Raw genomic sequence first — 18,874 nt, forward strand, 5'->3', positions numbered from 1 at the left:
TTATCTATTTTTGTAATAATCAAAATTAGAGAATTATCGTTGAACTAAACCGTTGAACCAAATTATCTCTATTCCGGCTATTATAGTATAGTATAGATATAGATAGTATAGATATATACTATATAGTATATAGATTTGTCTACAACTTTCCCTAGACATAGATAGGGTCTTTCACAAAATAGCTTCTTCATTCTTTCCTATCTACACCTGGCCCCAAATTAATTTATGCACCGAATATGTTTAATTTGATTTATGTCTATTTATAAATATGTACTTGAAATTGTTCATAGTTAGCTGTTTACTTTTTTTTTTGCTTTCTTGCAGTTAACCAAATGTTAAACTTGTGTTCTATACTTCTATAATTTATATTTTTATAATTGACCCATAACAAAAAAATCCCTCACTCTTCATACAAAATAAGATGAGACCCCTCTAGTATTTTCTCACTAATATGAACAAATAAAATACACTTTATTGTTTTTCATCTATCTTTAAACTACTATAGGTCAATACAAACAGCTGCTTTCAAGAAATTAGCCACATATACATATAGATCAAGAAGGTAAATGAACACAACTGCTCATGTTGATGACATTACCATTCCTCTTATCACCTCAACAAGGTACTTGAAGCTTGCTCTAGTTGTCGAAGACCATTACCAAGTACAAATGACTAACAACCTTCAATATCTTGGTACTATTAGCCTAATAAATATCTGAACTTTACAAAGATTATGACACTACAAAGATGTGTTGTTACTAATAAACTATGCGAAAACAAATAGCATCTGGCCATGATGCTGTAAAAATCAACCCAAACAAATGAAAAAGACCCAGTACCTTTTCTTCCGAATTGGACGAAGAAAGAAGCACTTGCAGCCAATAGCACACTTCCAAGTGAACTTCTTTTTACATTATTGTACAATTGCATTTGGACTCCAGCTTAGGAGGTGCTTTCATACTCTTGGCATCACTATCATATGCTCCAACAATACGGTTTGTAGAAACGTCAATGTTTTCATCGTTACTGGTGTTGCTGGGAGGCTTCATGTCGCTTTCAGCTTGCCTTGGCTTAGTTTTTTGTTTTGAAGTGCGTTTCACTGCAGTTCTGGGTTGGACATCCTTTCTTTCAGGGTTCGCTTTTCCCAATATAGTAACCATCGGCCGAGATCCTTCCAATGGAGCAGGGTTTTCCTTTTCTATTGCTATGGTTGCAGCATCATAGGCCATATCATGAACAATAGAGCTGCAGAATAGTATTGTATCTGTTGCTTCTTCCAGAGTCAAGCTTCTAGCTTTAGATCCACCTTTACCCTCGACCATCACCGTCGATTCCTCTGTAATGAGCATGTTATTACTTATTAGAGTATCCACAATACAGAATACACTTGCAGGTTTATTTTGAGCAGGCTAAAAGATGTAAACATGCACACACCCGCATGTATTAATAAACGAGAACAAGAACATTAAAAACGTGATTGACTAATTGATACCTTGGCTTAAAACTAGGGTACTTGATATTAGATAAAGTTCTTCAATTTTATTATTAAATAATATAATACTATAATCCCAATGGTCATAGCTATTCTCCTCCCTTCTCTCTTGGAATGCTTCGGTACCTATCATGGACACTGGAACCTGTCAAATAACTAGTGCAACTTTCTTTCTTTTCTTCTGGAACTTTTTTCCTAAAAAACGTTGGCAAACTGATAAACTAACTGTATCAACTCCTATTTCTTGTACCTAGTTTTATTATTTTTCATTACTTATATGTGGCTTAGTATTAACAAGATTATGAGTCAGTTCTTATGGCATGGGTAAAAAGAAGTTGATGCTAGGGTAGGTACAATTTCTTTACCCTTAGAAACAGGTTTTTGCCTAGCAAATATTATGTTCAGTTACAGGTGACGACTGGGAGGAGCTTCTCCAAGTCAAAAGTATTTCAGATACAGAGTGGATCTAAATATACGGTGAACCTTACAATATTGTCAATCTAGTGTTAGAATATTTTTATCGACCTTGGCAGTGATTTTTGCACATGCATAATCTTTATTCTCCAATTATGTCATCTACAAGAAGAAGGATGTACCTACCAAGGACACAATATACGTGACTTCAAACATTAATATAATCTTAAAATATCGTATACACATGTACGTACCAAGGGTGCGATGTTCGACATTTGAATTATCAGGTTCCGGAAAGAAAATATCTTTATCAGATGTGGTAGTATTGTGAAGATCCAGTAATTCACCCATGCTGCTTCTTGAACTCGAGGAGACAGTATCATAAGGCATCTCCGGAGAACCTTGATGAACACTCTTAGTTTCTACTTCAGAAATTCTATCCAAAGAACTTTGAGAACTAAATTGAGGACCTTTCACCATGTCATCAGAAGAACTTGGCACGATTTCCTCCCCTACAACAGAAGACTCCAAGGAAATGACTGGTACTTCTACAGCCCCAACATTTTTCACATTGTTGGTCAAGTCTTCACCATTCTCGTATGGAGAAGACTCTTCAGAGTTCGCAAATGAAGTAAATATACTAAGCTGATGCTTTTCTAGTACATTGGTTGATGATTCCAAAGGAAAAGCATCCACGGTTCCACACTTATAGGTACTCTCACCATCAGTGTACACATTATCTTCTTCCATAGTTTCTGAAGATAGTAACTGGTCCTGAGCATCTACAAGTTTTACAACTGCATCATTTCTATCTTGGGAAAGTGATGCATCAGAACTTTGTTCAAGCATGCCTGGTGTAAGACTTGAACTTTGCAATGCAGGATTTGAAGCAGCAGACAAAGATGATCCAGTTCGTCGGTGTTTAGTGTTCATGTCATGCTTATAATTTTCCAGGTCAGATTGTTTCCCACTTTGCTGCCGTTGAACACGAGCCTCTGTTTGTTTATACAAACCCAAGTCAACCGAAGATGATGCAGACAAACTGCCATGTCCATAAGAGCTTCTTAAGCTATATGCACTATCTCTTACATATGATGAATCATCATACGAATTACTGCTGGCGGTAAAAGACCTGCTTTGGAGAAATGCACCTCTCCCACTGCTTGATCTGTTCAGCAGTACAGAGATGCCCGTACCTCCTGAAGCATTAACAGGTGGATAGTCAAGAGACTTTTTCATTTGCAGATCACCGGTAGCACCATCAGGTACACTGTAGGTAGTAGGTTGACCTACTACTTGCGGGTTAGCATGCCTCCTATCTCCTCCTTCTACCAAGTTCCCCGGAACAGAATCTGTGGACAGGAAATCCCAAATTGGCTCACTGTAGGAACTCGGGTTTTCCTTAGTCTCATGTTGGCGGATTCCTGAATCAAATATGATAGTCACTCCAGCAGACACCGGTAACACAACAGGAGGATCTGTTATGCCAAATGAACCCGACTCTTCCAAAATTTTCGTAGAAAATACCGGAGAGTTCCCAGCACTGATTGGGGTTGTCACAATATTGCTGATAGTCAAGAACACATCTGACCTGCAATCCTGACAAACATTTAATTCCCCATCTGTTATATCAGTAGCATAATATGTATTCCCGCAGCTCTGACAAAGTAACATGTCTTCAGGACCGTCATGATCCAAAGCAGCGTCAGAAGTTCCAGAGGCTGCAATAGTTTCCATACCAGTAGCATAGTTACTGCAATTTTCATAGCTACCTGTATCACAGTCAACCGTTAAGCTTCCACCTAAGTCAGCATGCTGAGAACAAAGAGATCCATCTTGTGTTTCAAGCGTAATACTTTCAATTAGTGCATCGCCCTTATCAAAATCAAAATCCTCATCCCGAGTATACACAAGAGTTGCCTCAAGGCACTCCACAAACGAACTAGTTACGTCCTCCTGATTTTGTTCACTTCCTTCAGTATCATGCTCTCCACCAGTGACCTGATCAGAACTTGCATTGCTGCTAGTTGTGATTGAATTTCTAGATGTAATTGCATGCTTTGCAGCACTTGTTTTCCCAGCATACAAGGTTGAACTGGGAACACTAGATAACAGCGGCCTGAACATATTCTGTGGACTTTTGCGATGATCCTACGAATAAAATGATAAATTATCTTTTCATGCGAGACGCATATACATTTAGAAAACACATGTACATTTAGCAATATACGTTACGACTTGCATAACAATCACACTAATTCCAATTCTCACATAACAAACCATTTAATAAAAATACTGAATATTCAAAATATAACAGTGAGATATCTTGATCTAGTATCTTTTCAGCATTTAGTGTGCATGCATAATCCTCAGCTCTGCTTTAAAAATTATTCTCATCTTAAAATGTTGCAAAATACTTCGGTGATAATCTAATATATATTTTTATGTCTATTTACACTATTTCTGTAGCAACATTAGAACTTCCAAATTATCATCACAGTGATAACTTGATAGTATATACAACGTTGCCCAGTTCAAAATTACAAGAACGTGATCAAATCGAACCGCCATACTTATATAACATATTTACTGATCCTAATCATTTTGCAAAGAATAACAGACAAATTTAAAGAAAGACTATCAGATTCAATATCACACACATTTAAAAAAATGTTCATATTACATCTAAGTTTTGCTCAAATTTTAGAAGAAGCCAACCAAAGTTCGAAACGTAGAATTAGTCACATAATGTTCATGTGACACTCAGTATTTCTCCATGCATCTCAGCAAGATCTGTGTCAAGTATGGATTTCGAGAAATATCAACAGGTGATGCTATAGGCATAACAGAACTGGATGATGAAAAACATTTATCTAACCTAAAAACAGTGATATGTGCATTGGGCTAACCTCAGGCGGCTATATAGGATAGCCCCATTTTTATTCAAGTCCGTGTATGTTATATTCATCACTTCAAACTGGGTAACTAGGTTATATAGGATATTCTGACCTTAAAACATTAAACCCTGAGCAATTTTATTTTTTTCCCTAAATGGAGGATGCATGCAAAATCTGACATTTGGATTTATATATGATTGTAAATCTTATTGTGTGTTTACGGAACTTTAAAATTTTCTTGGCAGGGAGGGACTTTAGGAAAGTATCATTGCTAATTAAATCTTTATTACTATTATTTTGGAAGTTCTAGCGTACATTAGTTGTCTTACGTTCCAAGATAGGTTAACTTAATTATTTAATACAAGTCTTATTATATCCGCATATAAAGGTCTGATGTACATTGATTATTTAAAATCGAGAACATTTAACGTTTTTCGGATTATGATCCATTAAATTTTCTCCTTTCAGCGGTCGAGAAACCCTTGGGGATAATGGTTCCTCCAAGTCCCGCGGTTACGGCAGCCTAGTTCTATCTTTTCATTGTTTTATTCCATAATTTTGTCATTTTGTGCGCTGGTTCCCGTCTATTGAAACCCTTGACATGTAACAGATATATACAAAGGCAGAAAATGAAATTATAGTACCAGGTACAGAAAAGTTATTCATTCTGTTTAATCAAATCAAATTTATATTATCTCCTGGTTCCAAATTAGGTTTATTGCTTCAGACGAATCAGTTTAATGAAGAAATCACTTAGATGAACAGCAGGATATCACATGTTTAAGTGCCAAGTCAAATCATATAAACTGATAAAACAATAAATTAATATTAATCAAACAAATAGCAAAATACCATTTGTCGAAGTGCCAAGTCGAAGGATCTCTTCGGAGCAGAACTAGAGGCTACTGTTCTATATAGTTTTTTGGAAAATGCTGGAGCTCTTTTATTTGGAGATGAACCCATCCTCCTTGTCGACAATTGCTCTGAGCTACCTATTGGAATGGATAGAAGAGAATCAGCATCATCATCACCAGAAGATGCAATTGAACCTTTACTTCGAGAGCTAAATCGATCTCGATCATGACTATGTGATGAACCGATACTTCTGGTTGTAGTTGGCGACATCGATTGTCGGCCAGACTTAGAAGGAAACTCTCTACCATTTCTGGATGCTGGTGAAGATCCCCGCACATATGATGCTGGTCGATCAGCAAGGGAAGTACGAAGATTGGGAGGTGCCTCAGAGGGAAAACCAGGAATGTTCGATTGCCAAGCCCTTACTTTTGGTGAAGCGGAGTTTCCTCTATTTGACTTTACGGGGGATATACCCCTTATACCAGAAGCCGCATTACTGATAGAACTTGTGCTCACCCTTCTTGGTGTTGGTGTGGTTGACCTTCGAGTGGGTGTCAAGGGTTTGCCAGGTGGGGGAGATGGCCTACGCAAAGGACTGACATGTCGTGAACTAGGGGTTGGACTTGAATGAGGTGCTGATGACGTCCTGCCTCTTGCTTGGACAACATTGCTGCTAGACTTGGGAGATGGGCTTAGGCGATTTGGACTGGCACTACCTCTACTGCTTCTTCGACTCTTTTCCATCTGTCATCACACATCAGTATTAGTGTTGTAAGCAAGGGATAGGAAGAAAAGAAAAAAAGACAATAGAAGAGTCAAATAACAATTTATAATATGAGGAAACTGCCAATAAATGTCGAGCCTACTAAAATAAAGTAAATTTATGATACCGTGGAAGATCTTGAGATTGAAATGGGTTGACTTCGTGGTCTTCCCCTCTGTGGAAAATTCAGTGGAGGTACCTCATCATCTAGAGAAGTGAAAAGCGGAGTGTCTGGAGGTGTTAACAACCTGCAAGAGTCCACACTTATGAAAACAAATACATATGTCTTGATGATAAAGATTAAGATTGCAACAATAGTGACAGAATAATGATCATTCATTCTTGAGCAAAAATAAATATTCAAAAGTAATATAGTTGTCCGCACAATGTCTTATTCAAAAGTCAAATTGTACAAACAGTTGTATAAGTACTCCACGTAACCACATTCTTCTCGTCAAATTTATGATGAAATGCAATTTGCTAATTTAGTGTAACTTTATGATCCGTTATAAACATGGTAACTTTATCTGAATGATTGGTACACAGAATACGGCTATCGGGAGTTGTTAACTTTGATTCCAAAAATATTAATCTAACTCTACATTTAAAAATACTGCAAAATGTGGATTAAAGAAGCATAGATAACAAACATTATAAAGTGTAGATCACAAAAACAAACCAGTCATAGTCATTCTTTTCCTCCTCGTCGTTTAGCAGGTTGCTACTTTCTCCTCGTACAGGAATGGATAACCCAAGCTTATGATCTGAAAAGTATCTCAACTTTGTAGCTGCAAACATAAACATCCAGATAAAAACAATTGTCAACATATTACAAACATAGCAAAACATTCTCACAATTCAAACAGGACTTGTATACAGAAGTAGGTATCGGGAATTACAGAAAGTGTCTTCAAAATCATCAGTAGACTGGAGCAGGAAATTGTCACGTTCTCTATTTTGAACCTCGTTAAATAAAGCAAGATCTTCTTCCTTCTCTTTAAAGAGTATCCCGCCTTCAAGACTGCGCCCTCTCTTGTGATTGTCTGGTTTAAGCTCCCGTCCAGGTGAGCGTCTCACTGATGGAGACGGAGGCATCTCCACTAACTAAATTATCTAAATGAGAACTTTAAACTGATTTCACTCTCATTGAACTTAAATGACCCCAACTCAAACTCCAATTGCACACCACTGTATAAACCAAACAGCATATAATGGAAAACAACACAAACAGTTAGTATAAACTTAAGCAGATGCACATTACTAACACCATTACAACTACATTACTAAACCAAAGATTCACAGACTCAAATGTATCAAAATTCCAGTCATAGAATCATAACCAATTCCATTAAACCGAAACCCGAAACGAGTAGCACAATAAACAAAAATTCTTGAAAGCAAGAAAGGTTCAAGATCCCACCTTTTTCACAACAATCAAGTAAACAACAATCAAAGATCCAATCTTTACAGCAAGCACATAAAATAAAACCCAAAATTCACAAAAAATAGAATACAATAAAACCACAATTGAGTAGTTGACTTACCAAAGACAAAAGTGAAGCAAGCTGAAAGTTGAAGGATTGAAAATGTGAAGAAAACAGAAAGAATGGGGTCAGATCTGGTGGAATTAAAGTTGGGTAAGCTTGAGATGAGAGTGAAATTCACTCTAAACCGCAATTATCCTTTTCTTGCAGTCTGAATATAAAAATGAAGACCTATCTATACACACACACATATACATACAAAGATAAAAAAAAAGGGGGGGATTGAGAGAAGCAGAGAAGCAGCAAGAAAGAATTAGAGGGGGGGGGCAGAAGGGTGGGGGGTTAAAGCTTAAATTTGGTCAGACTTTGTTTGTTTCTTCCCTCATCCGCAAGCTTCCATTTCTCTGTGCCTCCTCCTTGATGATGATTTGTTTTTATTTTCACTTTTTATTTTAATTTTTTAGTTGGCAAATACGTACTACAATTCACTATTATTTAAGTGGAAAGGGAAGGTTATTACAGGAGATGCCAAGCTGGAGCATAAAGAGAGAGAGATAGAAGAGGGGGTGTTTGACGTAGGATAAGGAATGTTTTGTTTTATGATTAGGTGGTCATTTTATGATTATTATTAATGTCTTTAATTAACTTTGCTTGCATTATTACGGCGGAGACTTTGTTTATTATGCGTGGTTTCACAGTTAACTGCCGCCTTTTCTGTCCCTCTTCAATATATTACTACTATCATGTGTCCATGTCTTAATTGGAGAAATATTGCCGAAAATATATTATTTTTACATTTTAAATGTCAAAAATATCGATGGTAAGAAGTGTCCGTTCAACGTACCGCGAATGCGTATTTCATTTTTTATAATTTTGATAAAGAATGTGTATTTGCCTTTAAAATTTTTAACGCATGACTACATAAAAAATAATAATATACATGCTAGATATGCATATTTTTTCTTAAAATTTAAAATGTCGAATACACATCCTCATACATATATTTTGTGAGTATTTTGAGCGGACATTCCCGTCAATTAATATTTTATAGGATGGTAATTTGGTCAATCGAAACGAGTTTAGTAAAAATTAAACCCGAACCCGATTTTTTAGTCAAACCCCCACACGAACCCGGAAAACCCCGAACCCATCAGATTTTGTTCGGGTTTAGTTCAGGTTCGGGTTGTAGATCTTTACCAAATTACACCTTAATTTTCAAAAACTCTAGTGAAAGATTATTAGTATCTGATTTGAGCAAAGTGCTCATAAGTTTAACAATATTGACATTTTTTGGGTTAAAAAATATGGTTCATAGAAGAAAATGAATCATAATTCTAAGAAAAAAATGTCTGTAAAATAATGCAACAATCCAAGCCTTTAGTATATTGGTATTGAAATGCTACTGAAAAGATTTTTAACGAAAATGTATAACTTTCTAGTACTAATATTAGTAATATATTATATTATATACTATATTAATACTTTTAAAATGTAAAATATTATTTATATATTAACACGGGTTTCTGATCGGGTTCGGGTCGAAACGGAATGGGTTTGGGATTTCGGTCGGGTTCGAAGAGATATGTTTTAAACCCGAATCCAAAACCGAAATATTCAGGTTCGATAAAACCCGATCGAATCGGTATGGATCGAGTATCCATCGATTCGGTACAAATTGTCATCCATAGTATTTTGGACACTTGCCCCCAAATGATGGTTATTTTGAGTTTTCACCCTTAATTTAATTCCATGTGTTTTTGTTTTGAAAAATGGAAATGTCACGTAGTGGAATGGAACTCTGAATTCACATCTATATCTGCATTTAAATTATTTAATATTATCATAATTTTTGTACTTATTTTTGTGGCTCTAACATTATTCTTTTATTTTTATAAATGGATATATTTTTGTTTTAATACTTGATTCATATTATGATTATGTCTTTCGATCAAATTTTCTTATATTTGATGTTATTCCCAGTGGACTAACAATGAGATTTACAGAAGGGGGGTTGAATGTAAATCTCAAAACTTTTTCAAGTTTTGAGCAGTTTCTAAGGCTAAGTGTTTTTGAGAACAAGTGTGTGTGAATTGCTTGAAGCCAATGCAGACAGATATATATTCAAACACAAATGTAAAGAACACAAAGATCTTAAAAACTTTTCTGGTGGATTTGTTGTTCCACCAGAGATGTGTTATTTCAGAAAATCTGTGATTCAAAGAATTAAATCAAAGTTGTTTCCTAGTACAAACTAGATGATTTTCTCTCTGGATATTTCTAAACAGCTCAGGAAAATTCTCTTCTAATTACTAGCTGCTACTTGGTTTATATATCACCAAGTTTACAAGTGAAGACAAAACTGTAAAATACAATTAAAAAGGTTCTTCACATGTTTCTTCTTCATTTCTCTATCAAATGCAATTTAGGCTTGGTTGTTGATCTTTGAATACTTCCTTGTTTGCATCAGAATGGAAATGCTGCATTTTCTTGATTCCTCCTAGAGGCTTCCACATTCCAGTTTGTCTCTGTCAACCCATGTGCCTCTGTCAGCTTATGAATTGTCACTATCAACTGCTAATGAACTAAGCATCCGTTGAAACTTTCATCCGTTGATGCCTTATCCGTTGAAGCTTTATCCGTTGATGCATTATCAGTTGAAGTTTTTATCCGTTGAAGCACTTGTCCGTTGATGGATATTATCCGTTGAAGCATTAGAGACATCCGTTGAAGCTTTGTTTCTTATCCGTTGAAGGTCTCCAATATCAGTTGATACTTCTTCACTTATACAAAATTACAAGGCATGAAATATTTACAATTAGCCCTCCTATTTGCATATCCACTAGTAGTCAACATGACTGATACTTTCCTACAACATCTAAGAATTACAACTTGAATCCAGAGAATGAAATATGCTACAATACTAAACTTATTGCTAAGTAAAGCTACTCCTTCAACGGATAGCCAAGATGGTCTTATCCGTTGAGGCTACAAACACTAGATTTCTACTTAAGTGTTTTGTTTAACTTATCATCAAACTAATACACATATTCCTAACAATCTCCCCCTATTTATGTCTACTAGAACTGTAGGCATAAATTTGGGTTTAGCTTGATGATAACAAAATACTTGACAAATATATTAACTGTAATAAAGCAGAAATTCAAAAGTGCTGCAAAAATATGTATGCTGAGATGGAATTGAAGAATTACATTATTTCCAAGGGTGCTCCTTTAGCCTGAGCAGATTAATTTCTTTTCCTTTGATCCCTTGTTCTCTTTCCTAGCCTCCTGTCATTCTCCTCTATTTGAAGTTGAAGTTGTCTGTAGTACTCAGCTTCATCTTCTTCATTGATGTCCAACTTAGATTGCATATCCTTGAGAGTTTCATTACTGGCAATCTTGAGCTGATCTTCAAGTCTGAAAAATCTTCTGACTCCTTTGTTGTCTCTGAACTCCATCAACCAATGAGGTGATTTGTGAACTGTTATTCCTCTTTCTTGAATGAGTAATGTTCTAGGCAAGGCATTGGGCTCCCACCAAGTTTTCCTTATGTTGGCAATCTTGTTGAGAATCTCAGTCTTGGCAGTCCTGGTAAAGCCAGAATCCCTTTGTATGGCTGAGTAGACTCTAACCAAGGTGGAGTAGCCTTCATTCAGAATCCTGTAGAGAGGCCAAGTTCTTTCCCCACTTCCTTTGTATTTGAACACTAGTCTTTCTGGTAGCTGTCTGTAGGCAGCAATTTCCCTTACTTCCTCCAGCTCATCCAGATAGAGTTCAATATCTGAAAATTCTTTTATGTCACAAATGTGAACATAGTCATCCTTAGAGGCTTGAGGCTTAGGCTTAGGCTTCTGAGTAAATTTGATTGAGGTTTTAGAGGGTGTTGATTTGATTCTTCTTTTCTGCTTCTTTGATGGTGGAGAAGAGGTTAAGAAGGTAGGCAATTTGATGGTGTCCCAATCAATTGGTTCCTCCTTAGGAATGATTGTTTCACCATGAATGTTCATGAAGGGGTCAGGCACAATGGGTTCAGGAATAGAAGGTAGTGGTTTGGATTTTGATTGGGTTTCTTTAGTCTTATCTACCATCTTTCTCTTTGTATTGGCCTTCTTTCTGTTCCCTTTCTGCCATTCCTCTCTTTCCTTACTTCTTTCTTCCATATCATTATCAACCATGTCCCCCATACCTTCATCTTCACTTTTGTCTTCAATTTCTTTCTTTTCTTCAGCTTGACTTGACTTTAGCTATTTTTCAAGCTTTGCTTGTGCTCTTTTGTCAGCCTTTAGCTTTTTGGCTTCTTCCTTCAACCTTCTGGTTTCTTCCCTCTTGGCTATTGAGAATTTGGGATGTCCTTGCATCACACATATGCTCTTTCCCTTTCTGAAGATAATAGCCATGTTCCTCCTTACAGCCATATCCATGGTCTCTTTGTGCTTTATGATACTTCCACCCAAAACCTTGTCTTCATCAGGTTTTGGAGGAGGAAAATCCACTTCTTTCATCTGAGCAAGGCTTAGAGGATTCTTTGTAGAGTCCTTATTGGATCTGTTGTTGGGCTTGAGAACCATAGGTTTCAGATTCTTGGAAGAAGTCTCTCCAACCTTATTCCTCCTTACTGGCTTGAGCTCCATAATAATTGGTTGCACCTTTGTGCTATGCTTCACAGATTGTGATTTAGAAGTTGTAGAACCAAAAATTTGTTGCATCTTTTCATCAATTTTCCTCCTTTTCTCTTTGACTTGCAATTAAGCTGCTGCTATCTGGATTAGATCAATTCCATCAAGCTTTCCTTTGATTTGAATAGTTGGAGAAGTGGTGATGGCAGGAACTAGCACTTGAGATATTTGAACTGTTGTTGATGGCTCTCCTTCCCCTTCCCCTTTATTCTCCCCCTTTTTATTATCATCAAGGGTAGGGGTCAAGCCTTGTGCTTTTGCCAGCTGCATTAGTAGATTTGTCTGAGTTTGTTGATTCTGAAGAATGGTGACCATAGAGTCTTCAATGATCTGAACTCTGTTTTCCAACCTGGGCAGCCTCTTGTCAGCATCAGATGCTTTCCTCAGTCTCCCCAACAAATCTTGCATAGTATCATAAGGCATGACTGAATCCAACTTCTCAGCATTGTAGGATTTCAGATCAGCAATGTCCTGCTTGAGTTCATCCACACTTAGATTCTGTTTGAAGTGCTGCAACTGCAAGAGATGCAGAGAGTCCAGATGAGCTTGAAGAATTGCCTTGGTACCAGCATCTGTAGTCTCCTGAAGGGCCTTCTGAATAGTCATTACTTGCCTGACCAAAGTGACACCAAACTCTCCTGGTGTAGATGCCTTTGCCCATGCCCAATCAGGGAGATCTGGAACAGAACTTGGGCCTGCTTCTCCCCCTAAGTTCATGCTCTCATCCAAAGAATCAGAGTCATTATCATTAGAATTTACTCCAAATTCTTCAGATGGCTCACCAGCTTGAGAAGGCAGCCTGTTAACAGCAGCTTTGTCTCTGAGAAGAGATTCTGAAGTGTGTACAATGTTTAAAGTCTGTTCTGCCTCCACATTGCCCTGAGCAGCCAATAATTGATAGGCTGGAACAGGGTGAGTAAAAGTGTCAGCATCCAAGGAAATGTTATCAATTACAGCTTTGTAATGTTGCTGAAATTGTCTTTCCTTTTCTGCATCATCCACTATCATTGACTCACTAGCAATGGCTAGATCCACCCTTATAGCTTCTGTACCTGCCTTTCTCTCATTTTCTCTATTTTCTTGCATCAGGGGCTCCCCCTGGCTCACACACACCCTCACACCCTCACCCTCACCTTCTAAGGTGGCACTCCTCTCACTTACTTTTGCCATGTTGGAAGAAATAGCATGCATATGAAGACTCTCAACCTCTCCTTTTGCCTGGGAGCAACCCAGCCTCTCACTCAAGATATCACTCCCTTCCCTCAAACCTAAAAGTGATTGTACAGTAACCATGTCTTCTACAGTTGGAGTTGTTTCTGTTATATGTGTGAAGACCATCAACGGATAGGGAGTATCCGTTGAAGTGGAAACTGATGGTATCAACGGATAACTGCTGTTAAGCTTATCCGTCGAAGAACAACCACTTGTCAACGGATGAGAGATATCCGTTGAAGAAGGAAAAGATGTAGATATAGAAAGTGACATAATTGTTGAATCTGTGTGAATTGATTTTAAGTGAGGTGACACAGATTCTTCAACCATATCTGAAAGAATTGGCTGATGATCCAACAAATCATCTAAAAGATGATGATCATCAGGTTTTGAGTAAGGCTCCTCCCTGAGTTTTAAGGAGGGAGAATCAGGAATTGATATGAATATCATATCCACATCCAGAGAGGGTGATGGAGAGTTTGATGATTGATATGTTTCTATTATGAGAGAATGGGGCTGTGACTCCACATTTGCTGGAATCACATCAAGCTGAATTTGAGAAGGCAAAGATACAGGTGGATGTATCTGTGCTGTGTGTGCCCCTTGTGTGGAAACTAGGATCTTGGCCTTCTTCTTCCTTGAAAAGGCTTTGATTGGTGAATGTGTGGCTTCAGTGTCCCTCCCTCTTTTGTTCTGTGTCCCTGGTTGGGGACTATTTTCAATAGTTGCACCCTTTTGGGAGGATGCAACTAGGAATGTGTTTGACACCTTTTGAACCACCACAGTCTTTTGAGAGACTGTGGTTTGGCTGGCTGGGGTACCACTCACCTCTCCCACCTTATCCTGGGGGGTTTCTTGATGTTCACCCCTCCCCTCACCACTCACACCCTGTTCACTCCCTTCAGGGTTTATGGTAGTTATTACAACTGTTGTCTTTTGAGAGACAACATAGGTGGTTTTCTTTGACTTGTGTTTTGAAATTTTAGTTTTGGTGGCTTTGGTAGGAACCTGTTTGGACAAAGACACAGATTCCATTGCCACACTGAAAGACAAAGAAACAATGGGGTTGGAAACAGTAGGAGTTATAGAAGTGTTTACCTCACTTACCTGTGGTGCATTCATGATTGGCAAATATACCAATGGCACCTGGCTGTTGAGGTTCATTCTCACAAGGTCTGCAAGGACCCTTTTCTCTTGTGCCCAGCATTTGAGTTTATTGTTCTCATTTGATATAATCAATCCTTCAGCAACATGGTTATCCAATAACATAAAGAATCTAGCATAGTAGATGTTATGTGGTCTATTAGCTTTGTTACCTAATCTGGAACCTAATTCTAGCATGACACAGTTGCTAAAATTAAAGTACCTATCAGAAACTAGCATATAGAGCATATTGACAAGAGATGAAGTTATGACATTTAAATTGCTAATCTTCCTAGAGAAAACTGTAATAAAGGCATCTCCAAGAAAACTCCATTCTTTCCTAAGGCCCTTCCTTCTAATACTACCTAAACTAGCAGAATCAAAAGCATAGCCTATGGAATCTAGCATAGCAGATACATCTTTATCAGTGTGTGATGTCATGGCATTGTTCTCAGGCAACTTAAAGCAAGACCGTATATCATCACAATTAATGCAATAATCCTTACCTTTGAGAGAGAAGGCAATAGTCATATCTATAGAGTTGAACTCTGTAGTTGTCCAAATCTCCTCAATCACCTCACAGTAGATGGTTGGGGCTTCCAGCATTGCATAGCTTAGTTTGCAGTTTTTGATGAAGTCCATCATCTTCTGATAATCAGAATGGGCTTCATTCTTTTCAACCAAGGCTACGAAATTATTCTTTTCATAAACAAATCCAGATTGAGACATAATTTTAACTACTGGTGCCATTGTTGTGAGTAGAGGTTGCAGAGAAAAACTTGAGAATTTTGGGAGAGAAGGAGAATAAAAATTACAAGAAAGCGTAAAGTGAAAATTAGAATTCAATGGGCTTTTATACTTTCTTGAATTAAAATATAAATAAAATGATTAAATGATACTTTTAAGTAAATTACAGTCGTTTAAGAATAACGAAAACTGTAGAAATTCTGAAAACTGCCTTTAATACAAATACATACAACAGTGTATATCTGTATCAACGGTTGAGGAAAAGAATCAACGGTTGTGACTCACTTAAAGTAACTGATGTGACACTTCAACGGATAAGGTAAATAGTTATCCGTTGATGATCAACACTATTTTATCCGTTGAGGGATAAAATTACCAGAAATGTATTTGTCTTTCAACGGATAATGAACATCCGTTGATAGAACAATTTTGGCTTTCAACGGATAGGGAATATCCATTGATAGGATAAGTCTTACTTAAAGCCAACTTTGTTCTTGCAGCAAATTCATTTCAGGCTTCAAGGCAGATTATATAGAGGACATAAATTATGAATAATTAAGCATACCTAGCTCACTTACTAATCTTGTGAATGTTGATTCATCAAGTGGCTTGGTAAATATGTCTGCAATCTGCTTTTCACTTGGAACAAAATGAAGTTCCACTGTACCTTTCATCACATGTTCCCTAATGAAGTGGTACTTGATATCAATGTGCTTGGTTCTTGAGTGCTGCACTGGATTTTCAGTAATGGCAATGGCACTTGTGTTGTCACAGAATATAGGAATTTTGTCAACAGTTAGTCCAAAGTCAAATAGTTGATTCCTCATCCATAGTATCTGTGCACAGCAACTACCAGCAGCAATGTACTCAGCTTCAGCTGTTGATGTAGAAACAGAATTTTGCTTCTTGATGAACCATGACACAAGCTTGTTCCCTAGAAATTGACAGGTGCCAGCTGTGCTTCTCCTGTCTATTTTGTAGCCTGCATAATCTGCATCTGAGTAGCCAATTAGATCAAAACCAGACTCTCTAGGGTACTAAATTCCTAGATTTGGAGTCCCTTTGAGATATCTGAAGATTCTTTTAATAGCCACTAAGTGAGATTCTTTAGGGTCAGCTTGAAATCTAGCACAAAGACATGTAGAGAACATTATATCAGGTCTACTAGCAGTTAAATATAAAAGTGAGCCAACCATGCCTCTATAACTTGAAATGTCCACAGACTTTTTAGCCTTGTTTAATTCAAGCTTGGTGGCAGTGGCCATGGGAGTTTTTGCAGATGAACAGTCAATTAAGTCAAACTTCTTTAAAAGATCATAAATATATTTAGTTTGACTAATGAAAATTCCACCACTAACTTGTTTAACTTGTAAACCAAGAAAATAAGTTAGCTCTCCCATCATGCTCATTTCATATTTACTTTGCATTAACTTAACAAACTTTTTACAAAGCTTATCATCTGTAGATCCAAATATAATATCATCTACATAAATTTGAACAAGTATTGTAGAGCCATTAACATTTCTAAAGAAAAGAGTTTTGTCAACAGTACCTCTTGTGAAGTGATTATCTAGAATAAATTTTGACAAAGTCTCATACCAGGCTCTAGGTGCTTGCTTTAGTCCATAGAGTGCTTTCAACAGATAATACACATAGTCTGGAAAGTTTGGGTCTTCAAATCCTGGAGGTTGGCTTACATAAACTTCTTCCTCCAGTTCCCCATTTAGAAATGCACTCTTGACATCCATTTGATAGACTTTGAAATTGGCATGGGCTGCATAGGCTAGAAAGATTCTGATGGCTTCAATTCTGGCAACTGGAGCAAATTTTTCATCAAAATCTATTCCCTCTTGTTGAGAATAGCCTTTATCAACCAATTTGGCTTTATTCCTTATGACAATGCCATTTTCATCCATCTTGTTTCTGAATACCCATTTTGTGTCAATAGAACTCTTGTTCTTTGGCTTGGGTACCAGCTTCCATACTTTGTTCCTCTCAAATTGGTTTAGCTCCTCTTGCATTGCTAAAATCCAATCTGGATCCAATAGAGCTTCTTCTACTCTCTTAGGTTCCTCCTGTGATAGAAAGCTACTATACAGACATTCATCTTGAGTAGCCCTTCTAGTTTGCACTTTACTTGTAGCATCACCAATAATCAGTTCAAAAGGGTGATTCTTGGTCCATTTCCTTTGAGGTGGTAGATTAGCTCTAGATGAGGTTGCCTCAGTATTGTCATATGTGAGATAGAATGTTGATTGGTTGACACTCCCCCTGAGTTTCTGATCCTTTGGAAGGAGTTGGGAGCTTTATCAACTGATGAAGTGACTTGATTATCCGTTGGCAGACTATGATCAACGGATGCTTCATTATGAACTTCAACGGATGATGCACTTTGTCTTTCAACGGATGCTGCATTGCTTCTTTCAACGGAAGCTGAATTATGACTTTCAACGGATGCAGTATTCTGTGCATTATCCAAAGGCAGATTTTGAATTCTTCTTGAGATGCCTTCTTCATCATTCTCATCTTCACTATCATCACAATATATCTCAATATTGTCAAATTTGAGTCCTTCATGATGTGCCTCATCTGTTAGTCCATCAATCTTTTTATCATCAAACACAACATGCACAGATTCCATGACAATGTTGGTTCTTAGATTGTAGACCCTATATGATTTTCCAGAAGAGTAACCAACAAATATTCCTTCATCAGCCTTTGCATCAAACTTCCCTTTGTGATCAGATTGATTCCTTAAGATGTAACATTTACAACCAAAGACATGCAGAAAGTTTAAAATTGGTTTTCTTCTCTTGAATAATTGATAGGGAGTCATGCCTTTTGCTTGATTGATTAGAGAAATATTCTGAGTATAACATGCACAGTTAACAGCCTCAGCCCAAAATTAAGTTGGGAGTTTTGACTCTTCAAGCATTGTCCTTGCAGCTTCAATTAGTGATCTGTTCTTCCTTTCCACCACACCATTTTGTTGTGGGGTCCTTGGAGCTGAGAACTCATGCATGATCCCATTTTCTTCACAGAACAACTTCATGGTTGAATTCTTGAACTCAGTTCCATTGTCACTCCTAATATTCCTTACATTAAAATCAGGGTGATTGTTGACTTGCTTGATATGATTGATAATGATTTCACTAGCTTCATCCTTTGATCCAATAAAATAGACCCATGAAA

The 18,874-nt window shown here is 37.2% G+C and overlaps 1 protein-coding gene across 1 annotated transcript; it reads right to left on the minus strand.

The window, feature by feature from the left end:
• Positions 1-417: 417 nt before the first annotated feature.
• LOC141659032 (uncharacterized) lies at positions 418-8,481 on the minus strand. Its single transcript, XM_074465752.1, has 7 exons — positions 7,966-8,481; positions 7,321-7,609; positions 7,101-7,209; positions 6,549-6,669; positions 5,656-6,402; positions 2,161-4,057; positions 418-1,336 (listed from the first exon to the last, which is right to left on the minus strand). Exons 2-7 carry the CDS (start codon positions 7,514-7,516, stop codon positions 909-911), a joined length of 3,498 nt encoding a protein of 1,165 aa, XP_074321853.1. The 5' UTR covers positions 7,517-7,609; positions 7,966-8,481; the 3' UTR covers positions 418-908.
• Between the last annotated feature and the right edge of the window lie 10,393 nt (positions 8,482-18,874).

The sequence above is a fragment of the Apium graveolens genome, chromosome 5 (genome assembly GCF_009905375.1).
Source record: "Apium graveolens cultivar Ventura chromosome 5, ASM990537v1, whole genome shotgun sequence".
NCBI lineage: Eukaryota > Viridiplantae > Streptophyta > Magnoliopsida > Apiales > Apiaceae > Apium > Apium graveolens.